A 25,048-nucleotide genomic window follows, 5' to 3' on the forward strand; every position below is an offset into this window, starting at 1 on the left:
CGGCTGGACCACCTCAAAGGCAGCTGCAAAAGTCCCCACGTGTGCGTTCTTGATGCGGGCCCTGCCTGTCCTTCCCTCTGCTCTGAGACTCCGAGAACAGGCATGGGCCCTGGGGATCACAGGGGCTCAGCGCCGGCTTGGGACTGACTAAGCAGAGAATGGCCTCGAGGAGAAAAGACCAGGGAAAGACAGAGGCTCTGAAGATCTTGCAAAGGACAGCGATGTTAAGAGCCTGGACCTGGAGGGTGGCTGAGGGGATGGGCAGGGGCTACTCTGACCAGACTCGGGACACTGATGGCCTGTGGGGACTGAAGGAGAGAAATGGGCTAAGAACACCTCTGTGGCTTCTAACCCAGGCAACTGGGCTTTGAGCAGAAGAGCAAGCCTTTGAGAGAGGATAATGAACTTGGCTTAGACCATGTGAAGCACTTTATTAATCAGAGAGGCGCTTTAACTCCAGAATAACCAAGATTATCCATCTATAAGACAAAAGTAAATATATCAAAGAACACTTTGAAATGCAATCAAACGTGTTTATTGAAATAAACTGTGAGTCATACAGATTGTTTTCCACGCGATATAGATGTCATACATTTCTCCTAGTAACAGATTATAGCCAGATGAAACACAACAGTAGAAGAATCTAGAATAATAAATTTTATTACTAGGAGTCTCCCTAGAGACCAGCAAACCCAACTCTTGGATAGATGAGGCAACTAACGACCGGAGAGACTGGCGTTCTCACTCTACAAACGGTTAGGGCACTGAGTGTGTGCCAGGCACTTCCTTGGCGCTGGACATATACAAGTAAACAGAACGTGGTACCCGTACTCAGGTTGCTCAGGGCCAGGCTCGTGGGCGACAGCGTCCAGTAAGCAGGGAATTCGCACACATCCTAATACATATGATGAGAACAGCATGCTTAAGCTACAGAGTGCACCCAGCCCGGGCCTGGGAACCGCTCTCTGAAGGTCAAGTGTGAGCTGACCTGGGAAGGATGAGTAGAAGTCACATAGACAGCTTGCCAGACTGCCCCAGAAGGCTCGGGTGAGGGAAAGCATAGTGCAGTTAGTGCATCGAAGGTGATCAAGTACGGAGGAATTCCAGTCCTGGATTCTGAAGACAATAGTCTCCCGACTCCTAGTGCAGCGCTATTTTTAGAATACTGTCTTTCCAGGTTCCCCGACAAATATGTGATGATTCGGCATGTACAGCAATAGTCTTGCATAGAGAAAAGGACCCATACACAGCTCACGCTTACCCAGGTAGAGACATTAAGATTTCCAAACCCTCTTATTTAAAATGTCTCTTTGAGGAATAATTATTTTGTATTGGAGCCTTTCATTTCCTCCCAAAATTTACATCAATCGGGTCATACCATAAAGCTCTTAAGTCTGGAAGGGATTTTAAGGAACTACTTTGCAGTGGCGAAGGGGGTGGGAGGCTGGGCAGGGGGAGCCGTTGCCACCTGGTGCCGGCAATATTGGGGCCACTAAGAACGGAAAACTTTATCATGAAAGGGACCAAACTGGTTCTGCATTTTATTATCACATGGCACATGGCAGCAATCCAGTAATTCTTGGTCACACCAGTAATGAAACCCTCTTCCCTGCCAAGGCAGGTGTCTTTTCCGTTCTCTACCGCCCCTCGCCCACGTCTGCCCCCGTGCCCAGATCCACCTGCAAGCATGGAAAACACATCTCCCCCACTGGCTGCACCTGCGCTCTGTAAACATAGCTTGAGGAGTCAAAATCCTATGTACAGAGAACCCCAGACTGATGTTTCTCTTCCTACAATTACGGTATTTCTCTCCAGTGAAGGTTCTCGCTTCTCAAAAGCCTCCAATCCCTCTGGAGCTGTTGGACGCTCACAGGCCTACCAGGAGCAGTCCTCACTCATCCTCTCGGCCCAGGCCGTCTGACAGGTGCTCGGTGGGATGAACACGGAGGGGTCTTTAATGCCCAGTTGTATGTCGAAAAACCGCGTGGACAATATCACACTATAATTTTTGGTGAAGGTTTCCTGGACAGGATAACAATCCTTGGCGGTATAAATGCCGATCCAGGTTTCATCTGTCAGAGGAAGGGAAGTGGACTTTTTTTAACATAGAAGATAGGCAAAATGCCTGTATTTTTTCTCTTGTAGTAAAATACACATACAATTCACCCTTTTAACTATTTTTAAGGACAGTTCAGTGGCATTAAGTATGTTCATGCAAAACCATCACCACCATCCATCTCTGGAACTTTGTCGTCTTCTCCAGTGGAAACTCGGTGCCCTCTAAGACTCACTCCCCCTCCCCACAGCCCCTGGCAACCCCCATCACTTTCTGTCTCTACAAACGGGACTGCTCTAGGGACCTCAGAGAAGTGGAATTACATAGTAGTTGTCCTTTAGTGGCTGGCTTATTTCACTTGGCATCATGTCCTAAAGTTTCGGCCAATATTACCTGTGGCTGAATAATATTTCATTGTTTGTGTACACCACATTTGGGGCATTCATTTATCTCCCAATGGACACTTGGGTTGTTTCTACCATCTGGCTATAAAGATTGATGCTGCTAGAAACAAGGGTACACACTCATCCTTCTGAGTCCTTGCTTTCAACTCTTCTGGGTATATACCCAGAAGTGGAATCGTCAGGTCATGTAATAACTCTATGCTAGGGAACAACTGGGTGACTCAGTCGTTAAGCATCTGCTTTTGGCTCAGGTCATGATCCCAGGGTCCTGGGATCGAGCCCCGAATCAGGCTCTCTGCTCGGTGGGAAGCCTGCTTCTCCCTCTTTCTCTGCTTGTGTTCCCTCTCTCACTGTGTCTCTCTCTGTCAAATAAATAAATAAAATCTTTAAAAAAATAAACTCTATACTAAACTTGGGGAGAAGGGTACTCTTTGCACACTGTTTTGTACTATTTCCCACAAACACCATAAAGCCTATGTTCTTGCAACCATTTTGGGGTAGGCGTACGAAAGCACTGCGGAGAAGAGCTTCATGGCTATAAACAAAAGCAGACACTCAGAATAACGGGAGTAGATCTGGTCTCTGTGACTTTAGAAAGTGACATGAGGATTCTAAAGTAGACCTCAGACAGATGTCTTCCGTGTCACAGATCTCAGGACCACTCAGTGTCAGGGCCGAGGACAAGCCTGTAACAGCCAAGGGGGCAGAAAGGCACAGGCAGTGCTAGAAGTCTGAGGTGTTTCAAATATGATGCTTAGAATCTGGAGCTAAACAAGCAGCAGAGCACACAGATGGAGGCAGGGAATGACTTCAAAGCAGGTGTGGGGAACATTAAACAATTTACATAAACTTACAAATTGCCCTAACTACCCTTCCTTAATGGACTTAAACTTTTCCCCATCATGCTTCCTGAGATGCAGCACTTGGCTATTTCATGAAGGCTTACACGATCTAGCGGACTTTCTGTCGGACCACTCCTGGACAGTGATCTGCTCCTGGGGCCCCCCTATGGAGTACTGGTCCTCAAACGTGGCATTCTGAGGAATGTCTAGAGGGTCCCAGGGCTCCGTCAGGCTGATCTTGGAGCACTGCTTGGTGGCTTGTTCAATCTGAAACATCACTCCATCCTTATAGAGCAAAATGTATTCAAATAATCTGAAAGACAGATACAGAGAGAACGGATCAGGACCCTGTGTTACAGTCATCATGCCTCTTATCAGCATTCGGTCCAAAGGCCCTTCAATACAAATTACTCTTAGAACAAGTAGAAAAAAACAGTTCTGCTTGCTAGGCAATCACTTCCTTATTTATGAGCACTCGACACATTGACAACCTAAATATGAAATCATTAAAATTCAGAGCTCGAAATTGAATATTGAATCACGGAGTACCTATTACCCGCCAGATCCTGTGCTTAGGCTTACAAACACGGGGCACATGGGGAAGCCCTGGGTTAATGGCTGAACTGTGACCTTTTAGCCACAGGGACCCAGGAGGATTTGATCCTTGGCTGGGCCGAGTTCTCCTTGGAGCACTAAGTCAGGAGTCCTTGGGGTGCACTGAAGGTAGCACACCCAGAAGCTGCTAAGGTCAGCCCACACCTATGCCCCATTGTCTCGACTCTCAGTCATGAGTCATGGGTTCTGGTAAGGCATAGCTGCGGGAAAATGAGGGCCTCTCCCATACCTGGAGGAGACTGGACGCAGACAGAAGTTGAGGGGACCCCAGAGTGACTGGTTTCCCACACAGTTTGCTCCAGGCCCCGCCTCTCCTGCCCACGTGTACAGCCCATGTGTGCAGCAAGTCAGACGGACTCCCAGGCTGGGCGGGGAGTCTGCAGATGCCCCCCCATCGCCCTGCACACCACGTTGTCCTCGGTCCTGTGTGGATAGTAAGGCTAAGCCATCTTGGTGTCAGGGGAAGCCAACAAGTTGGGCTTCCCTGTGTTTGTCAATCCAAAACTCAGGCCACAGCTGCTGGTCCAGCAGAGTGAGGTTGTGGCTCTGACCTCACACAGTGAAATTCACAACCCTCGAGGGCGGAAGAGCTGAGGGTGGAGGAGGGCTTCCCCCAAAAAAATGATTTGAGACGGTCTCCACCCCACAGCATCCATCTGCCTCCAGGGCAAACGTTCGCCATTCCAAGTCCGAGCTTAGAAAGTATTTTCCTCAGAAAAACTATTACAAGCTATCATTGTCTACATGGTCAAAATAGTACCACTCTCAGGGTTACGCTTCCGCTTTCTACGATCCAGTATGGAAATGTGAACATGACCTCATTTTATATATTTAGATACATTATCCATCCTGCTCCATCCCAGCAAACGCTTGAAATGGTTTACGAGGGTCAAACCCACGCCTTCTAGAAGTGGGAGTGACTGCAGAAGAGGAAGTGTCCCTTGCTGCGACGCTCTCCCAGGAAAGTGGAGCCAACCTCCAGCCTCTTACAAAAACACGCACGCAGGGTTCCCACTGAACTGCGGCCCTTTGCAGGAGCTGGGTTGGACTGTCGCTCTTGCCTGGTGCCTGGTGAAGTCCCGCGCAGAACAGTCTAACATTCATGCACAGAGTACAAACATATTACTCTCAATGTTAGAGGGCTGTCCATTCATAAATATGGAACTCTGTACACAAATCCATTTCCATGAGCCATTCAGGGACAGTGGGCCCCCCAAAACACTGTGTGTCCTGGGGGGGGGAGCTCTCTTTTTTTATTCTCACTATCAGCACCATCCTCTCATGCCTTCCCAAGCCCCAGGGGTCTGAGAGGCAGCCTCTTTATGCAGCTGGACATGTCCCCTGTAAACTCAGAGGCTGGGGGAGGCTGTTTCCGACACACGAACTGAGCGAGAGTCAAGAAGGAAGCCGGGAGAAGCACTGGCAAGCTGGGCCTCCAACAGCGGAGCACTCGCTGGATGCATTTCTCCTCCAGAGGCCCAGTGTCTGGAGATCCCCCTGCAGAGTTATGAAGTTTCTTTTCTTGTAATAAACTCTCTTTTTTTCTGCCTGGAACTTTTTGTGTGACTCAGAAGCAGGGCTCATTTCTAATTGGAGGACTCCGCTGTTCCACCTAGAGGCCCCGAGGACAGCCGCCGGCACAGCTTTCCAAGGAGAGACAGCGCACGGCCCTGCGTGGATCCCAGGGCTATGGTCGCCCGGTCAGCCCCCAGCCGGGGAGGGGATGGGGCCGCAGGAGAGAGACACTGCCAGCTTCACTACTGTCCCGGGGCCAGCTCTGCCCATCCACAGAGGGAAAGTTTAATTTTAAAGTGAGAATGCTAGACTTGAAAGAACCTCACAAACTGTTACCATTTGTCCATTCTGGGTGGTCTGAACACAGGTGTTTGTTCCAGTGTACTCAGTACTTGGCTGTTTTCAAAATATTTAATTTTTTTGCAAGAGGCTATCATCTGATATTGAGGTTATGTTGACAGTGCCTTAAGTAAAACAGAAAATATTCATTTAATGGGAAACCAAATACAACCATATAACTGTTTGGTTGTTTTTCGAAATCCCATATGGATATCAATGCTCATGCCGCTCTGTACAGAGTTTTGGGACACAGAAGGTTTTGATGATGCTGTTGTGACTTGGGTGTTGATGTGAGCATAATTCCTAGTTAAGAGGTAAGTTTCTCCATTGCCAAGAGGATACAGGGTGTGAAGCCTGATAGAGTCATTAGGTCAAAACACAGAGATCAGCCAGGGTTGAAATGAATCATCTGCCTGGGATGCTGTGCGGGTAATAACCCGTAGACCCGAAGGACTGGACTGACCGTCTTCAACCGAAACTCGATCCCGGGAAGCGAGATCAAAGCCTGGCTCCGAAGTGGAGGAAGCTGGGAGGACAGGAGTCACAAATCACACCCCTGGGGTGCAGGCAAGGTGAGGTGCTGGAAAGGGCCTGGAGGACGAGGTGGGCAGGTCAGGCCCGGGTCAACAAGAGCCGGCAAACTCCTCCTCACTGGCCAGACCCCAAGCAAAGCACAGATCCAGGGAGGGCCCTGCCAGGCCTCAGCTGCGAGCAAGGTCAGGCGGGCCAGGCCCGGCCAAAGGGTCAGCAGGCTGAGCTCTCCACACCAGCCTCAGTGCAGACGTGCCCAGTGCCCCCATTTTGCCTCGCTCCTCACAGGACCAAGGATTCCAGTTGCTTTGGACAAAATGTTCAGGCTGCACTGATCATCTCTGTTGTTCCTGAAAATCCACTGTCCTGAAAATTACACTGTCCTGAAAATTAGGCTCCATGATCCTCATGTTTTCTCAAACACTGAAAACCTGTAGAAGTTTTGTATCTTCTGGGCTTTGTACAGCTGATTCATGTTCAACAGAAAAAAAAAAAATTCCAACAGTACAGAAATGGAAAATGAGTAAAAAATTGCCCAGAAACTCACACTTACAGAAGTAACAACTCTGTACACCTGTGTCTAAACATATATGGGTATTTTTATTTAAATTTCTTTAAATTGTGGCAAAACACACATAACATAAAATTTGCCATCTTAACCATGTTCAAGTGTGTAGTTCAATAGCGTTAAGTATATTTGTATTGTTGTACAAACAATCTCCAGAATTCTTTTCATTTTGCAAAACTGAAACTCTGCCTACTAAGCACTTCCCCATTTCTCCCTGCCCCAGCTCCTAGTAACCACCATTCTACTTTCTCTCCCTGTGAACTTGACTCTCTAGGTGCCTCTATATATAAGGGGAATCATACAATAGTAGTCCTACTGGCTTATTTCACTCAGCATCATGTCCTCAAGGCTCATCCATGCTGCAGTGTATGTCAGAATGTCCTTCCTTTGAAAGGCTAATATTTCACTGAATGTATAGGCCACATTTTGCTTATCTCTTCATCTGTGTATAGACCCTGGGTTGTTGCCACCTTTTGGCTATTTTGAGTAATGCTGCTATGAACATACTGTGCAAATATCATATCGATTTTTCATTATGTGTACTAGACACGCTTTACAAAAATGAGTGAATTATGTTTTATAACCTATTGTTTTAAGTTCAACAATTTGTCCTTGATATCCTTCTAGGTAAAAAAATACAGATTTATGGAATCAGTTTTCTTAATTTACTATGAAATATTTTTAAAATGCAGAAATTAAAGGACTAGCCCAAATATCACCTTTGTACCTACCACTTAAATACCATAATGTTGACATTTTGCTATATTTGCTTTATCTAGTTTCTAAATATTTGAAAAAAAAAATACTTTCTGCCTCCCCACAGCACTACTACTATCATACTTAAGAAATGAAAATTCATTCCCGGGGTGTTTGGGTGGCTCAGTGGGTTAAGCCTCTGGTCTTGATCTCAGGGTCCTGGGATTGAGCCCTGCATTGGGCTCTCTGCTCAGAAGGGAGCCTGCTTCCCCCCTCCTCTCTGCCTGCCTCTCTGCCTACTTATGATCTCTTTCTGTCAACTAAATAAATAAAAATCTTTATTTAAAAAAAAAAAAAAAGAAGGACGCCTGGGTGGCTCAGCAGTTAAAGCCTCTGCCTTCAGCTCAGGTCATGATCTCAGGGTCCTGGGATCGAGCCCCTGCATCGAGCTCTCTGCTCAGCAGGGAGCCTGCTTCCTTCTCTCTCTCTCTCTCTCTCTCTGCCTGCCTCTCTGCCTACTTGTGATCTCTCTCTGTCAAATAAATAAATAAAATCTTTAAAAAAAAGCAAATTCATTCCCTAATGCTACCACCTAATATCTGGTCCAGATTCAACTGTCCCCCAAATGTGAATTTTAAAGTTTCTTTTTTTCTTAAAAATCAGAATCCAGGGTGCCTGGATGGCTCAGCCAGTTAAGCATCTCCCTATTTCTCATATGTAAAGAGAAACTAGAATTTTGAAGCTCCAAGCATTATTATGAAGATGATTTGATACAGCAGATATAAAGTTGTTATACAAATATAAGGGACTGTAGCTTTGTAGGCAAGCCTGCCAGTGGTTACGTTTACGATCACCAGTTAATGTCTGATGAGGAAACTATGCGTTTCACCTGCGCACAGAAGATACGATCGGTGATGTACCAAAGAAGGGCTGGTTCATCCAGCAGAATGAAAGGATGAAGGAGAAAATGGTCCTGGGTCCTATAGTGGACCCCTCTGGAGCAGACCCACAGGCATCTCTCCCTTTCTCTCTTGCCTGCCTCTCAACACACAGGCTGAGGAAGTATTCTCATTGACTCACTTCCTTCATTTCCCTTGGTAGTGGGGGTATAGCTGGTTCTGGCCTTGGAGATCTAAAAGGAAGTCTGTTGGAAGAGGAGATCTGCTGGAGATTTCTCCTCTTTCCAAAAAACGGACTCCCTGTCCCGCTCTCCGTCCTTCATTTCCTGTCTTTGAACACAAGGAAATAATGCTTGGAGTGGGAACGGCCACTTGGAGACCATGAGGCAACGAGTCAACCTGCCGTCTTGCAACTGTGAGCCAACTTTCTCTGAGAATGGCAGAGGAGATGATGGCAGGGGCCTTGATGATATTGTTGAGTCAGACCTAGGAACACGCATCACCAGCATTCTGAGGCAAACTACAAACATCCTTATAGTTTTGGCCTCTGTTAGTCAGATTTTCTGACATGAGCAGCTGAAAGCACCCTAAATAAGGAAATCCACTGCTTTATAGCTCTGATCTAGCGGATGCTTTTAAACAACTCTCTGAGAGCCTTTCATTCCAGAATGAGCAGGGCCCAAGGACTTGGCTAAGCCCAGAACCCACAATATTGGAGCCTGGCCTGGGTGAAGATAAACCCAAACAGCTACTGCCTGTGTAGCCAGGAGGCAACTGTTTTTCTGTCTTGAACCAAAGCAGTCAAGGGGGGAAAAAAAGAAATAGTCTGAGGCAGGGGCTACCAACTGGCAAATTCCGCTGCCTGACTCATTATTAGCTTTCTTTCCTTTTTTTTTTTTTTTTTTATTTGACAGACAGAGATCACAAGTAGGCAGAGAGTCAGGCAGAGAGAGAGGAGGAAGCAGGCTCCCCGCTGCGTAGAGAGCCCGATGCGGGTCTCGATCCCAGGACCCTGAGGTCATGACCCAAGCCAAAGGCATAGGCTTTAACCCACTGAGTCACCCAGGCACCCTCTTTCCTTCCTTTTTTAAACAGAGGAGAAACTATGAGGCTGAGAGCATAACTACATTGTACATAATGTGCCAGGATTGGACTCCAGGTCGGAACACCTCCCAGACTCACTCTAACTCACCAACACCATGCTCCTTCCCCTCCTTCGACAAGGGGAAGGAGTGATTCTTCCCATCCACCTATAACTGGTTGGCCATCCAGGACATCTTAAATTGCAGAAAAGGGAGTGGACAAATATAATATTGTGATCACTAAAAGGACTCTGGCTTTTAGGGAAGAAATTGGACAAACTTTGGATTTGTTTCTGATGCGATATAACAGAACAGCGATGCAAGCCAGCAATCTTACTCTTAGCAGGAAGAACTGAGCGGTAGCCGCTTGCCATTCTAGCCCACACCAAGATTGAGTTACACCCGACAGTAATTATGAGACTTAAAAGCAAAACACTATTTCAAAATTGTTGTGTCAGACAGAAACTCATTGTGCAGGCTGACACAACCACATATAACAAAAGGAAAATTAAGTTACTTGAGAACGCAGCCCTAGGAAAAGTAAAATCAAAGAATAATTACGTGTGCAATTTAAGGAGCTGTAAGGTGATGGGCTTCCACCACTTGGATTCTAGTTCAAAAGAGGAAAAGGCTGCTCAAGAAACTGAAGAGATTTCTTTTTTCCAAGAATGTTTCAGGATGAAAACTGGCAACGTGCAGACAGATACTCTTTCATCTGATGGAAGATAATAAAAAACGTCTAATGAGACAACAGTTCAAGCTGTTTTCTTCTCACCACCGAAAAGAAGAGCCTTATTAGTACTGGGATACCCATGTTGCCCTGGTATGCAGTGGTTTCTAGAAATACATATCACAGGGTGGTAAAGAGTCTGGGAGGGTACGAGGTTAGTCAGGTCCGTCCAGCCAGTACCCCGCTTCTCAGGAGAAACATATCAGTTGCCACTGTGTGTAAATATAAACACAGATGCCCTTGCAGCTAACAGTTAATAAGTCTAAAATAGAAATCTTATTTTTTACTTTCACTGGGAATTGAGAAAACACGGAATTTAGGAAACAAAGAATAACGCATGACTACAAAGATAGCTCTCTAACGAAAAACATGATTATCAAAGTAGAAAACGCAGTGGAGGAAGCACAGAATGCTCTTGATATGGAAAACAAAAAACAAATAAGAAACAGAAGCAGCGGATTAAAAGTTATGATTCCAGAACTCTAGGTAACTCTAGGGATGCCTGGGTGGCTCAGTCGATTAAGCGTCTGCCTTCAGCCCAGGTCATGATCCCAGCGTCCTGGGATTGAGCCCCGCATCAGGCTCCCTGCTCAGCCAGGAGTCTGCTGGTCTTCCTCTGGCTCTTCACCGCACCCACCCCCACCCCACTTGTGCTCATACGTGCACACTCTTTCTCTCTCTAATAAATAAGTGAATAAAATCTTTATCAAAATCTCTGGAGCTGTACCACCACAGCCATACCCTCTCTGAAGAAAATTAATTGAATACATTTTCTAGCTGACTGAGACATGAATCAAAATCAAATAATGCCCAAGGTGAAGGCATTACGAGTGGGGTCTCTGGGGTGATTAGGTCCTGAGGATGGAGCCTTTGTGAACAGGATTAGTGTCCTTATTCAAGAGGCCCTGGAGAGCTAGCTGGCCTCTCCATGTGAAGATACAATGAGAAGTCTATGACCAGAAGAGAGCCCTTCCCAACCATGCGGGCACCCTGCTCTCAGACTTCCAACTTCCAGAACTGTGAGCAATGAACTGTTGCTTACCAGCTACCTAGTCTCTGGTATTTGTTCCAACAGACTAAACAGACTCAGGGGAGCTTGGAGGAGTTACTTGGTGCCTCATCTAGGGCAGACTGATGGCTCTCACTCATTGGCACAACTCACACTCTGGAACTTTCCCAGTCTGTCTAACTTTAGCCACAACTAAAGGCTCCTTCCATGAAGGAGCATCACAGCCTTTTTGTCCAAAGGCAGCTGCCTTCTGTTTAGGGGCCATCTGTCCAAGAGCTTCTCCAGTCTTTGGAGGGTCTGAGGGCCACTGAGGTACCCTGCTGGGGGTCTGATTCTTCACACGGCCTCTCTGTTCAAAGAGGCACTGCTTCTGAAGGAAACATTAGTGGTCGGGAAACTTCCAGTGCCATACTGGGGGAAATTTTCTAAAACTGGGACTGAGGAGCAAGGGAAACACTGAAGATAGTGTTTGATGAGGGAAGAGCAAGGGAGTAGCTTGTGGATGAAAGGAACCTGGGGGATCCATTTCTGGAGGTCATGGTATGCCTTCTTAGGGGGTCGCCACTATAAGCCTGCCTAAAAGCTTTTCAAAATATGGGTAGGCAGAGCCATATCATATCAGAAACCATTCTTGGCAAAGAAGATACATAATGTAGAATATAAATACTTAATAAACCATAAAACATTCCATAAATTTACAGACTGATTGTTAAAAATGTAATCATGAGGAAAAAGAAAACTGGAATAAAAAAAAAGGATATTAGTAGATAAGGTCTGAAGTTTCAGAGTTCAGAGAATATCATGTACAAACTTATTATGATGATAAATATAATCCTGATGAAATGGAAGATCTTCTAGGAAAATATAAATAACCCAACTAACGCAGAATGAAGCAGAAAGTTAAGTGGATCATCAATAGCCAGAGGAAAATATCCTTACAGTGGCCTAGTGAGATCTTAGATCTTTGATCTTAAAAAGAGATCAAAGAGTTTCTTCTTCAAAAGGAGTTAGGTCCTAATGGTTTCAAGAATTAATTTCTTCCAACCTCAAGTCTGGAGAGGATAGAGACATACTGAAGACTTGCCAATTCTTTTATAATTTTACAAATCTTTTCTACATTAAAATATGGAAAGCAGAAAAATAAAAAGTAAAGAACAAGCTAAATTGTGGCTATGGATTAAAAACAAATCTTCAATAAAATGTTATTGAGTCAAATCAAGCAGACTTGTAAAAGACTATTTAATACCCATCCTAATTAGAAGAAATTCTTTACAAAATAGGTCAGAAAAATATTTACTGAACTTGATGGAGTATCTTTGTTAAACCAATGGCCCATAGGGGACTTACCTGGGGAGGATTAGAGACAGTCACAACAGAGAGAGAATCACAAGGGGGTGTGACTTCACCGCAGGCACGCCATTTTGCCCTACCATTTCTTCTTTATCATATTAGAAATGACCAAAAATCATTAGACTCCATATAGGCGTGAGTGTGGGAAACACAAACAATCACATTCTGCCAGCTGAAATGTCTGCTTTTGGAGCAACCTTCCTGAAGGGCAAAGTTGTCACAACCTAAAAATATGCAAATCCCTCTTTTATCATTTTCTTATATAGCAATGTATCCAAAATACGTTAAAAAGTGGTATGCATCTAATTGCACACAAATACAAGGCTATGAGTGTAGTAGTCTATACTAGTGGGAAATAGACAGGAAATGAATACGACTATCCCATAATAAGGGACTGCTTAAAGAAGCTATGTTCTACCCATTAGCTAGAACACCACACAGTCATGAGAAATGGTTCTGTTAATGGTTACTTAGTGGCATGAGAAATGTGCACAATATTTAGTTAAATTTTAAAAATGCAGAGCATGTTTCCATTTTAATTTTAAAATCACAGGAAATACACAGGAATAGGGAAAGAAATCCATAGGTACATAGGTACATACATCAGAGTTCTTAGTCCCATATAGCAGGACAATGAGACAATTTTACTCTCTTTATGTTGCTCTTCTGTGTTATGTAGATTTTCCACCACAAACATCTACAATGCTAGTAGTCCAAAAGCCATGAAAATGGTATTTATTCACTCAGCACATATTTATTGAGTCTTATGATGTACCAAGCCCTTCTAGGTGCTGGGGTTTGGGTGATAAATCAAACCGGTAATATTCTCTCCCTCATGGAGGCAAGACAGACAATAAACACCAGACACACTCACTGACCAGACGATGTTACCCAGGAATCGTGTCCGGAGGAAAAGAGAACAAGATGTGGTGGGGAGTGGCTGGTAGGGAGGGTCACAGAAGGCCCCTCTGAGGGGATGGTGAGCTGAGACCTGAATAAGGAGAAGCCCGGAGTTGGAAGATAATAGCAGTGGACTAGTCAGTATGGATAAGCTTGCACGGTATATTGTTAAGTGAACAAAAGCCCATTGTGAAACAGTGTGTGCTTCAGTATTCATGCTGTGTGTCTCAAAATCACCTAGGACAGGGGCGTCTGCAGTGGAGCAGAGGCTTAGCATCCAACTCTTGGTTTCAGCTCAGGTCCTGATCTCAGGGTCGTGGGATCGAACCCTGTGTCAGGCTCCATGCTCAGCGGAGAGTCTCCCTGCCCCTCTGCTCCTCCCCACCTCACTGTATCTCTCTCAGAGGAATAAAAAAATCTTTTTAAAAAATCACCTAGGATATTCAGAAGACATTACGAGAAGCCATAATGGTGGAGCAGTGACAGATAATTTTTACTTTCTTTCTCTGTGCATACCTGCCGTTGGGTATCCTTCTACAATGAGTAGAGGTCACCATTATTACTCATTTCCTCTTCAACTATTCAAAAAAATCTATTTCTGTGGTGTTCTAGATAACAGCAACAACCAGATAAAAATTCCTCATGGTGGAATCTTGCTTCAGGCAAGGCGAGGCAGAGGAGATGAAGGGATGGGTTTAAAAAGCACTAAATAGGGACGCCTGGGTGGCTCAGTCCATTGGGTGTCTGCCATCAGCTCAGGTCATGATCCCAGGGTCCTGGGATTGAGTCCCACATGGGGCTCTCTGCTCAGCAAGGAGCCTGCTTCTCCCTCTGCCTGTTCTGCCTGCAGCTCTCTGTGCTCCTGCTCTCACTGACAAATAAATAAATAAATAATCTTTAAAAAAAAAAAGGCACTAAATGGTATGTCCGATTGTGGTCGGTGTCTTGAAGACATTAAGCGGTGTGGTGTGGTATATAAGAATGCTGGCTGGAGAGACAGTCTAATTTGGGAGAGGGCCATCAGCTTTTTAGGGAGAAGGCTTTCTATGCACAGGAAACAACAACCCAAATGCCAACAGGGGGAAGCTTGCTGAGCTGGGGACCGGAGGGGGCTGGCGATGAGGGGCTGTTGCATGCTCAGGGACAAGATATGGGGACGAGATGGCAGCAGATCCATCAGGGTGGCTGGGCCCTGGTAAGGAGAGTCACTCTGACAGACAGAAAGGCACTAGAGGGTTTTGAGCAGATGAGTGACATGATATATTTCTAGTGGAATCCTTCAAGCTGCTATGTTGAGAACAGACCAAAGGGGCAGGGAGGGAAGGAGGAGGACCCGTTAGGAGGTTAGCACAAGAAGCCCAAGCAAGAACGATGAGGGTTTGGGTCTTCACGATGACAGTGAACATGGGGTCAGATGCTGGGTCTATATCAGAACGAGAGTCAACAGGATTTGCTTATGGACTACCTGTGGGAAGTGGGAGAAGAACTCAAGGATGACTCTAAGGGCTGATCCTGAGCAACTGGAATTGCTATTAGCTGAACCTCAGAAACCTGCAAGAAGAACGACGTTTGTTGGTTTGTTTGTGTGTTTGCAGGGCAGGCATTAGTTTTGGGTAAAGCCGTGCTGAGCTGAGGGCACCAATCGAGGGTTGTAAGAGAACAGTAAAGGCATGGCCAGCCCGAGCCCTGGGACATCCTACCACTGACGGTCGCAAGAAGAGTGGGAAGAGCAAAGGGGACTGAGAAGCAAAGGGAGTCAGACGGAAGGAGGGACAGCAGAAGAAGGTGGTCTGTGAAGATACCAAAATGGAGGAAGTGAGCCCAGGAAAATGAGGAGTGATAAAGGATCGTTCGGTTATGATGGGAAGCATATCGTTCTTGAGCAGACAGGCCCTGCAGAGTTGTGATACTCAAGGATCGACTGGAGAGGGTTTGAGAGAGCGTGGGCTTCGGAGACTGGACTTCACGTGAGATTTGCTCTAAGTCGATGAGAAGAATGGGGTTTCAGCTGGTGGGATCAAGAGAAGAATTTTTTCTTTAAAGATGGGTAAAATAAAAGAAATTATGAAGGGGAAAATAGAAGACTTTTACTGGAATCGGGGAAATATAACACTATCACATTTATTCCAGGAAAAACAAACCACTAATTGGTGGAATATTTTCAGATCTTTGGGCACTCTGCCCCTGACCGCCATCTTCGAGGGCAGAATCGGGGAGAAACAGCTCAAGGTTGACAGAGAGAAGTAAAGATGTTTTCAGAGCAGTTTGGCGACCACCTCTGGCTTCTAGTTATAAGTTAGTCTTACACCCCACCAGTCCTATTACTCCGCGGGGCTTGTCTTCCTTGGCACTAAGCCTCCCCACCACCTGCTTCTCCTCGGCATCCCAGCATCAACCCTGTGAAATCCAGGGTCAACAGACCCACCGAATTAAGACTCAAAGCAAACTTTACGGGCTTCCAAGAAAATCTCTTTCTTGAAGAAAAACTCAATTTTGCAAATCAGCATGATTCACTTTCGGGGATCAAAAGGCCACCAGCAGTCAGACTTCCTGAGCTAATAAAAAAAGAAAATGCTGGCTCTAGCCATCAGAGATCAAGGGGAGGGAGTAAAGGCAAAAAGGAGACATTCTCCTAAAATTCTGAAAATTGTGATTTCTTAAAATGTAAGCCCAGTCCACGCAAAAACAGGATTGTGATTAAATAAATTTGTGGAGGGGCGCCTGGGTGGCTCAGTGGGTTAAGCATCTGCTTTTGGCTCAGGTCATGAACTCGGGGTCCTGGGATGAGCCCCACATCATGCTCCCTGCTCAGCAGGGAGTCTGCTTCTCCCTCTCCTTCTGCCCCTTCCCCTTGCCTGTGATCTCTTGTGTGTGCACACTCTCTCAAATAAATAAATAAAATCTTATAAATAAATAAATAATCAATTTGTTGAGCAGTTCATACTAATTTACCTCCCCCAGCCACATAGATGGATTCTGAGGATTTACAACGATATAACCCTGAGAAATCCAAAAGAAGAGAAACATACAAAAAAACATAACCTGATCTGCCCTTTCCTCTCACTCAACAGTGTAATCTAAAATCACTAGATAAGGCCACGCAAGGTAGGCATCTGCATGGTCTATTAGCCCAGGGCACAGAGCCCAAGTGGGGAAAGGGGACCACCCATGTAGGGAGGGCACATCACAGCAATGCAGAGCTGGTTATCTATGGCAACCAATAATGGAGCCAGTTTTCTCTGAGAAGAGACCTCCAAAAATGAACCCTGTGAGGGTAGAATGGAATTGGAGTTTCTGGTGTAAATATGTATATGGATCAGAATTAGAAGCTTAGCAATGTATACACATGTAAATCTGTGTGTATGTGTATGAGTAAGTAACTCTGTGTGTGTGTGTGTGTGTGTGTGTGTGTGTGTGTGTGTTCAAACCTATGTCATACCCTTGTTTTGTCCACTGAGAGGATCTGGGAGTCACACCACTAGTAGCCATGAGCACAACTAGAGCAGAGATCTTGGCTTCCAAATATTATTCTCCAGTAAAAGTAACCAGAGCTCCAGGTTCAGAAATGGTTCACTCTGAGACTCTAGCAGAGAGAGTACAGATGATTTTGGAACATCTTACTGCAGCAAAAAGCATTGAAGTGCTCAGAGAATAAGAGATACATGTTTAAAGAACATAAGAGCCAACTTTAAGATGTCCCCACTGGCCAGATCTGGGACAGTGTGAACATCAAAACAAATAGAACAAATGCAATACAGTGAGAATCCTTGAGTCCTTGCTGATATAAATAAATGAATAAACTGAGTGTCATGAAAACTGGGATGTGTACATGGTTTTAAAAGATCTCTCTACCAGGGAGCCTGGGTGGCTCAGTCAGTTAAATGTTCACCTTCAGCTCAGGTCATGAACTTGGGGTCCTGGGATCGAGTCCTGTATCAGGCTCCCTGCTCAGTGAGGAGTCTGCTTCTCCCTCTCCCTCTGCTGCTCCCTGTGCTTGTGATTTCTCTCACTCTCTCTATTGCTGTCCAATAAAGAAAAATAAAATCTTCTAAAAATAATAAAAAATAAAATATCTCCCTACAGGGGAGCCACCTGGGTAGCTCAGTCAGTTGAGCACCTGACTCTTGATTTCAGCTCAGGTCATGATCTCAGGGTCCTGGGGTTGAGCCCCAAGTCAGGCGACCCACTAGGCATGGAGCCTGCTTAAGATTCTCTCCCTCCCTCTCTAAGGGAAAAAAAAAAATACAAAACACCTCCCTACAAAATACGCATTCATTACAGAGTTAAAAAGTGTCACTTCACACCAAAAAAACCTTGCAGCCATCAGTTAGTTACCCAGGTGATGCCGGTGGACATCGCAATGTAGCAGGAATAGAGTACTACCTCTGTGGTATTCCTACCACAGGTGAATAACCAGAATCTCATCGTAAGGAGACGTTAAACAAACCCAGATCAAGGCACGTTCTACCAAATCACTGGTTTGTAATCATCCAAAGTATCCAAATGCAAGGAAGACGGAGGAACCGTTTCAGCCAGAAAAACACAGAAAAGTCAGGACACCTAAATGCAGTGCTTGAATGTAAACTGGGTCCTTTCGCTATAGAGAACATAAATGAACAACTGGCAGAATTTGAAAGAGACCCGAGTTTCAGATGGTAGAAATGAATCCATGTTGTTAATTTCCGGGTTTTTGTGACCCTGTTGCTCTCGTGCCAGGGAATAGCCCTCTTGGCAAGAAATGCACGCCCACGTCTCTGGGGACGGCGGGGATATCAAGTTGGCAACTCTCCCTCCAATGATTCGGAGGGGGGCGATGGGATGGGCTACGGCTGGGTCCTGACTTTCTGTAAGAGTCCGATAGCTTCACAGCAAAATAAAACTCTACATTTGGAGGGGAAAACACCCTTATCCTGCTCTTCAAACACAATGATGGTTGAAGTTGCCTAGTGTCATAAGAGCCGTTGGAATTAATCTTCCACAGCAGATAAGTGCAGGAACTCGGTAAGCAATGCTATCCATGCCCTGGAATATTCCCCCGCTGCCCCACCCCCCCACAGACCAGAGCCTTCTGAGTCTGCAGCCAGAGAGCTTAAGGGTGGCCCCTCATTTCTCTGCCCAGGAGCAGAAGTTTGGATGAAAAGCAGAAGGCAGAAAAAGCATTTTGATTTTATCTACACAAAGGGACATGCTGAGAAAAAAAACGTAGAATCCATGTTAAGTTCATTACCTCATGGTAGAAATGGGAGAAACAATGAACGCGTCCGTGGTATCATTTCATCTTTAAGGAAGAAGGCTTAAAGGCTATTTAGTATAAACAGGGTAGATCATTAAAATTAAATCCAAAGATAAAAACCGGATAGGCTGAGAAGTTAGAATCTTGCTGTGGTGAAGCCGGGACTAGAAGCCATGTGTGACGTCTGATGACTCACTCACTGCATGTCTGTGCTCTCGCCATTACACTAGGTGGCTTTCTCCAAAAATGCAGAATAGAAATGATATTCTGTTCTCCAAGAAATAGAATGCCCACAGAAAACTGAGACAGACATGATCTGGTCAGAATTTGAACTGAGAAACCACCTGTCATACCATTTAAAGCCCATTTTTTCTTTTCACCTTTTACCCCCCAAAATCCCCGAACATGTAGGACTGGGAATTGATCAGTCTTCTAAGATATCATCCCTAATGTCCCCATGCACATTCTCTATGTCAGTAGCGCCATTAATTCCAACCCCCAAGCCACCATTTTGTAAGTGGGAGCAAGAAGTTATTGGTGGCCTCTCAAAATTCATTCAGTATTGTTTCTCCCACAAAGTTCAACATGTTCGCAAGAATATGAAAATAATTTTTTTGCTTTTCCTCAGTCTTCCAAATGTAATACTTGTGAGTTTAGTCAAGGAGTCAGGAAAGATAGTTGGAACCAGAAAACAAAATAGTATCAATTACTAATATTCCCCATTCTCTGCTAAGGCTGTCTTATCTGAAGCTTGTAAAGTTGTTTAATCTTTTCCATCATCTCAGGGAAAAGAGAGCCTGGAAAGTCCTAGTCATTCCACAGTAACTATCAGTGGGATTTTCCATAACAATCTGGATGCAAAATAAAAATCGTAAGAAGTTGATCCAATTCTAAAACTTACTTCTCAACTTACTAATAAATATGAAGAGACAACCCATCCATATTTTCTTCAAATAACATCTGGTTTTTTGGCCAGACTTCTGATACCTGAAAAAGTTTCCACGTTAGTTCCAGCAAATCTACATTTAAAGAGCTTAAAAATGCATTTATGCACTAAACATTCTTTTCTACCTCTGAGTGAGGGCCAGAGATGGGACTGTGAGACAGTATCTTGCCAAGAAACTGAGAAGAAGGGGAATAAAACTGCCTTCTAGAATCTGAACTGTGAAATCAACACTTGATAGGTCAGGACAAAGAAATGAGAAATCACCAACCACATGGGGACAAAAAAGTTCTAGGCCAGCAAGACTTGGCTGTGACCCCACCAAAGACATAATGCACATATATAAAGACTATACGAATTGATTGCAGAGTCATAGATGAAGAAGGGTTGCTAAGACAGCTTGAACCTACTCACCAAGCCTTGGTGCAGAGTGGAGGGAGTCTGGACCCACAGGGTTGGGGTAACAGAACCAGCAACAAGGCATCTTTCTGGTGAAAAATGAGCACATCACTGAATCTCACCCCATTCCCCCGGGCTGGCCTGTCTTACTCATGATGGAAAGCTCAACTTTGAGCATACTGCCTGGCCTCGAGCAAGCAATCATTGGATTCAGTGACTTTGCTCCAACTCTTTGCTCACCACCTCCTGATTATAATTTGGCTGCCCGCATAGTTTAGCCGACAGGGAAAGGATGATCTGGTCTTGTGGATCTGAAAATCCTGGCTGCCATGCCAGCCCCAGGACTCGCTGAAATACACACTTTAGCTGTTAAGCCTGCTTCCTCCGAGTCAGCTCCCAAAGGCAGGGCCCCGAGTGCCCTGCCCGGTCTAGTTTCTGAGCCCACAGGCTGGCTGGCAGCGAGTCTCTGGGCCACAGTAAGTTCACCAGGATGGTGAGGACGGTGGTGGCCATGGGGACAACTGCAGCCATTCGCTGAGCACATTCGAGGCATCAGACCCTGCACTATGTGCTTTACATACTTGAACTCACTGAATCCCCACTGCCATCCAACCCATCACACACTATTAGCATTTTCATGTTGTAAATGAGGAAACTAAAGCTTCAGCAATTTATCCCAAGACCCACACTAAGATTCTGCACTCAGACTCGGATTTGTCCGCCTCTAACACTTTACCTCTTACACTGTGAGAATAGGACCTCTGGGGGATGGACCCTTGCACTTCTCCTGGCCATACTCCTCCGCTTCAGCAGTGGGCTCAGAGCCATTGCAGTCCATGGCCGGTCATCAATCCACCCCCACGGCACCAGCCTTCACACCAGTGCACAGAAAGATTAGCAGTTTACCCACAATCAGAAGTGCAAAAAACCAACTCTATCTCAGTGAACTGCGTCACTAACCATTCCATGCCACCAGAAGCCAAAAATGGGGCCTCTCCTTGACCCTTCCCTCCCCTCACCTCCACGATCAATGTGTTCAATTTATGCACTAACCGAGTCCGCTTCTCACCATGACCATGGTTACTACCCATCCTTCTCCTGGACCTCCACACGTCTCCCAGGTCATGTCTCTTGGTCTCATTTATTCATAACCATACTGTAATCCATTCATAACCTTTCACTGTTTGAAAATCCTTCAGTGGAGCCCAACCTCTCCATGTCCTCTATGCTTCAGTCCTAACAGCGACTGGTCTGCAGGTCTTGGAATACACCCAGACCTGTGTGCTCCAGGATGTCCTGCGATAGATCCACATCCCCGCTGAGCAGCCTTCCCTCCTCCAGTCACTGGAGCAAGGCTTGGGGACTAGCTCCTGCTTCAGTGACTCCAGGAAGCCTGGGTTAGCTGCCTGTGTGAAATGTTCTTGTCACACTCAGCATACCCTTCATCTCGCTGGGTGGGAATTTTCCTTCATGTGACTCCACCCTCAGACTGTGACCTCCCTGCGGCCCAAGACCCGCTCTGTTTACACAAAGTGCTTGCCGTGAAAAAAATGCATGATGAATGCGCGAGAGCATGGTTAACTGCACAGGTGTCAGAAGCCACCCAGCTTCAAGTCCCAGCTGTGTGGTCTGGAAAAAAAATGTTGAATATCCCCGGACTTCAGATTCTCTGTGAAACAGAGATCATAAAACCTCCACTGTCATGCTGTTGTGAAATTTTCATGTAATATGTGGAAATTAGTCAGCTCTATGCCCAGTATATAGTAAGTGCTCAAACACTGGTTGTTGTTTACTGTTCTTACTCTGTCCTTTGAGGCAGAACCATAATGCTCTTTAGAGGCCTTAGAGAGCCTCCCAGGCAGCCATGATGACTTGGCTGCTCCAGCCCTCCTCCGCACTCACATTTTACTCTTGGAAATGCATTAGCTTCCATTCTCAAATACACTGCTTTGAAAGGTTCTGTCCCTTCAGTACTTTCTTCAAGATGCCTAACACTCCAACAAACGCTTTTAGGTGAAATGACATCAAAATTTGCCCCTGGTCTTACTGCTCACCGGACCCTTAAACCATGGACATCACAGGGCACGTCCCAATCACACAAATGTCACCCAGAGAGGGAGGCATAACCCCCAGAGGAGCACACGTAGGAATGTCCACAGGAAAGCAGTGCAGCTGACAGGTGGTGATCCCGAAATAGAAACCAGGTCTCAGAAAGAGGTCATCCTTTCTCGCAGCAGATGTGGAAAGGTGAATTGTGAGACAAGTGGTTTAAGAAAATGGCATAGTTGTGCAGCTATTAAAAATAGGTTGGGGGCCAACCAATAAGATGGCGATTAAGAACGCATAAGAGATGGGGTATATAAACAAAGATGATGTTTTTTGATCACAGTATGTCACACTTGCTTTAAAAACTTTAAGGAAGTAGACCAAAATGTCAATAGTTGTAACAGGGTGATGAGTTTGTAGGCGATATTTTCCTTGATTCCCCACACCTTTCGCAGTGTTGTCCTATTTAAAAATGCAACAAGAATTCTTAAAATATATACATTCTGCGTGCTTCGCGCAGATGGCTCCTGGAAGAGATGAGATGGTGTAGATGAGATGCCCATGGATGAAGGGGGCTCCCAGCGCCGAGGGCCTGACTCAGCAGCGTGCGGACTGGACCCTGGCGAACCTGGGCCCCGGGGACTCCGGGATGCGGTCCCGCCCCTGCCGAGTTACTTCTTCACCCGCCACCACCCAGCTGAGGATCTCAGCGTGCAGGGGGCCCAGCCCTCCACCCAGCCCCCGACCGGGCTGCCCCCGGCCACCCTCCCCGCGACGTTTCTCCTCGGTAACGGGGAGGCGCCGCCAGCAGTTGGATTGCGGGCGGCCCCACGTCGCCCCCGCGACCTCGCCCAGCCAAGCCGGCCGGGCCGCCCACCCCGCGGCCCGCGTACCTCTTGCAGGGGATCAGCGCCTTTCGCTCGTCCAGCACCCGCACGCGCTGGTTGAGCCCGTCGTAGGAGAGCAGGGCGCGGCTGTTGCGCCCGCTGCTCTGCCGGTACAGAACCTGGCGGCCCTCCCACTGCTGCGGCGCCTGGCATGGGCGCGGAGTCCCCGGGGAGCCCCCGGCCCCCGCCCCCGGCGCCGCCGCCCCCAGGCCGCAGAGGCCGCCCAGCGCCCAGAAGCAGAGGCCGCCCAGCAGCCAGGCGCCCAGGGCCTCCCGGGCCACGCCGAGCGGAGCGCGCCCTGACATCGCCGACCGCCGTGATCGCTGCCCGGCCGAGAGCCCGCGCCGACCGCGGGGGGCGCTGAACCGCGCGGGCGCCGCGCAGCCTTCCGCGGGGTGCGGGAGTACGGTCTCGGCGAGCCCGCTGCCTCCCGCCGCCGCCTCCACGGCGGTCGGGACGAGGGCGCGCGAGGTGCGGGAGCTGGGACCGGGGCCTGGGAAGGCTCGGGTGAATCGCGGGAGCTATTTCTGCCTGGGCCGCTGCCCGCTGCGGCTTCTGTTTTCACTTGCTCTCTGCTGCCAACAGGAAATGCAGTGGCAGCGGTGCCACTAGCATCCTGAAGGGCATCCGCATTTTAAACGGGGGGAGGGGGGGAGCTGGACGGTGAGAAGGAGTATGTTTCTCCACTAAGTGAAGCGTGCAGCAGGCGACCAAATGCTAGGAGACCAATTCAAGTTCAAGGTCGGCAAGGCCATGCTCCTGCACTTGCTGTGCCCCCACAGCTTGCCCGTTTGTCAAAACAGACACCCTCTTCCTACAAATTAGAAATTGAAAGAGGGTCCCTTCCTGAAGAAATGATATCAATCATTCATCATGACCATTTTCAAGCCCCCAGTCTTAGTATAGAGCCAGGGGACTAGAGGACAAGCCCTTGCCCTTGGGCATAGGACTCAGGGACACACTTAAAGAGGCCACACTTGAAGCGACAGTGTTACCCTCACCCATCACCTGACAACACCGCAACCCTAGAAGTAGGTAAATTAATTGGTTTATGGTTTATGTTTTGTAATATTAGGATGTACCATATAGAATCAAGAAAAAAGAAGCTACTTAAAAACAAAAAGGACTCCTGCTTTCCAAATGTATAGCACCTTTTCAGTTGATGTGTGTTTCGTGAATGAGGAAGCCAGCCAGGTGAAAGGGGGAGAGAACATGCCTGGGTGAAGGACATGGGGACAAGGGAAAGTGGGTGTAGCACTTTTAAGGAGAGTCATCTGGAGCCAGATGACTCAGGGCCTTGAAAGCCAGGGAGGGGCACCATCAGGCGTAAGCCTTACGATGATCTGTCAGGTGTGAGTGTGGAGAATGGACAGGGAGAAGGAGGAGGGAGATGCTGTTATTATCCAGATGAGGGACAGTGACATCTGCACTGAGACGGTGGCAGCAGGAGAGGGTGGAGCAGAGATGGGGACTGTACCGATGGAGGAAGAGCTTTTGGGTTTGGGCCAGCGGGAGCTCAGTCCTGAATGAGGAAAGAAGACAACTCAGTTTAGGACTGGTTGACTCGGAGATGCCTGTGGGATACACAGATGGAAACACCCCAGGGAGAGTTGGATAAGCACTTCCAGAAAGCAGCAGGGCTAGAGGGCTGGTTTGGGAAGCCATCGGCATCTAGGTGGTAACTGAAGCCATAGGGGAGAACAGCAGGGGAGACCCTTGGCAATATCTGGAGACATTTTTGATTGTCATAATGGGTGGGAATTAAGCCACCACCGGCATCTAATAGGAGGAGGTCAGAGATGCTACTAAACTTCCCATAATGCACAGGAGCCAATAAAGAATTATCTAGCCCCAGGGCCGGGAGCTCGGAGGTTGAGAAACCTGGCAGGGCAAATCAATGTCAAGTACAGGGTAACAGATTGAGTGCTAAGGCAGGGCCTGAAGACAGAGGCCAGTTTATAGAACCTGCTGATGATTCCTTCACTGCTGCCGCATCCCAAGTAG

General features: G+C 46.8%; 1 protein-coding gene across 1 annotated transcript; it reads right to left on the minus strand.

The window, feature by feature from the left end:
- Positions 1-525: 525 nt before the first annotated feature.
- On the minus strand, positions 526-23,564 carry LOC111155282 (ependymin related 1). Its single transcript, XM_022515414.1, has 3 exons — positions 23,051-23,564; positions 3,407-3,615; positions 526-2,072 (listed from the first exon to the last, which is right to left on the minus strand). The coding sequence occupies exons 1-3, from the start codon at positions 23,347-23,349 to the stop codon at positions 1,876-1,878; spliced, it is 705 nt and encodes a 234-aa protein (XP_022371122.1). The 5' UTR covers positions 23,350-23,564; the 3' UTR covers positions 526-1,875.
- Positions 23,565-25,048: the final 1,484 nt, after the last annotated feature.

The sequence above is a fragment of the Enhydra lutris genome, unplaced genomic scaffold (genome assembly GCF_002288905.1).
Source record: "Enhydra lutris kenyoni isolate GAN:26980312 unplaced genomic scaffold, ASM228890v2 scaffoldscaffold40, whole genome shotgun sequence".
Lineage (NCBI taxonomy): Eukaryota > Metazoa > Chordata > Mammalia > Carnivora > Mustelidae > Enhydra > Enhydra lutris.

Bases quoted from the DNA above. Each gene is read 5' to 3' on its own strand.
- LOC111155282 (XM_022515414.1), bottom strand. From the start codon at position 23,349: ATGTCAGGGCGCGCTCCGCTCGGCGTGGCCCGGGAGGCCCTGGGCGCC. The intron at 3,616-23,050 runs GTACGCGGGCCG...TCTGTCTTTCAG, and splicing joins GCGCTGATCCCCTGCAAGAG to ATTATTTGAATACATTTTGC. The intron at 2,073-3,406 runs GTAAGCCTTCAT...TTCCTCTGACAG, and splicing joins CAGAAAGTCCGCTAGATCGT to ATGAAACCTGGATCGGCATT.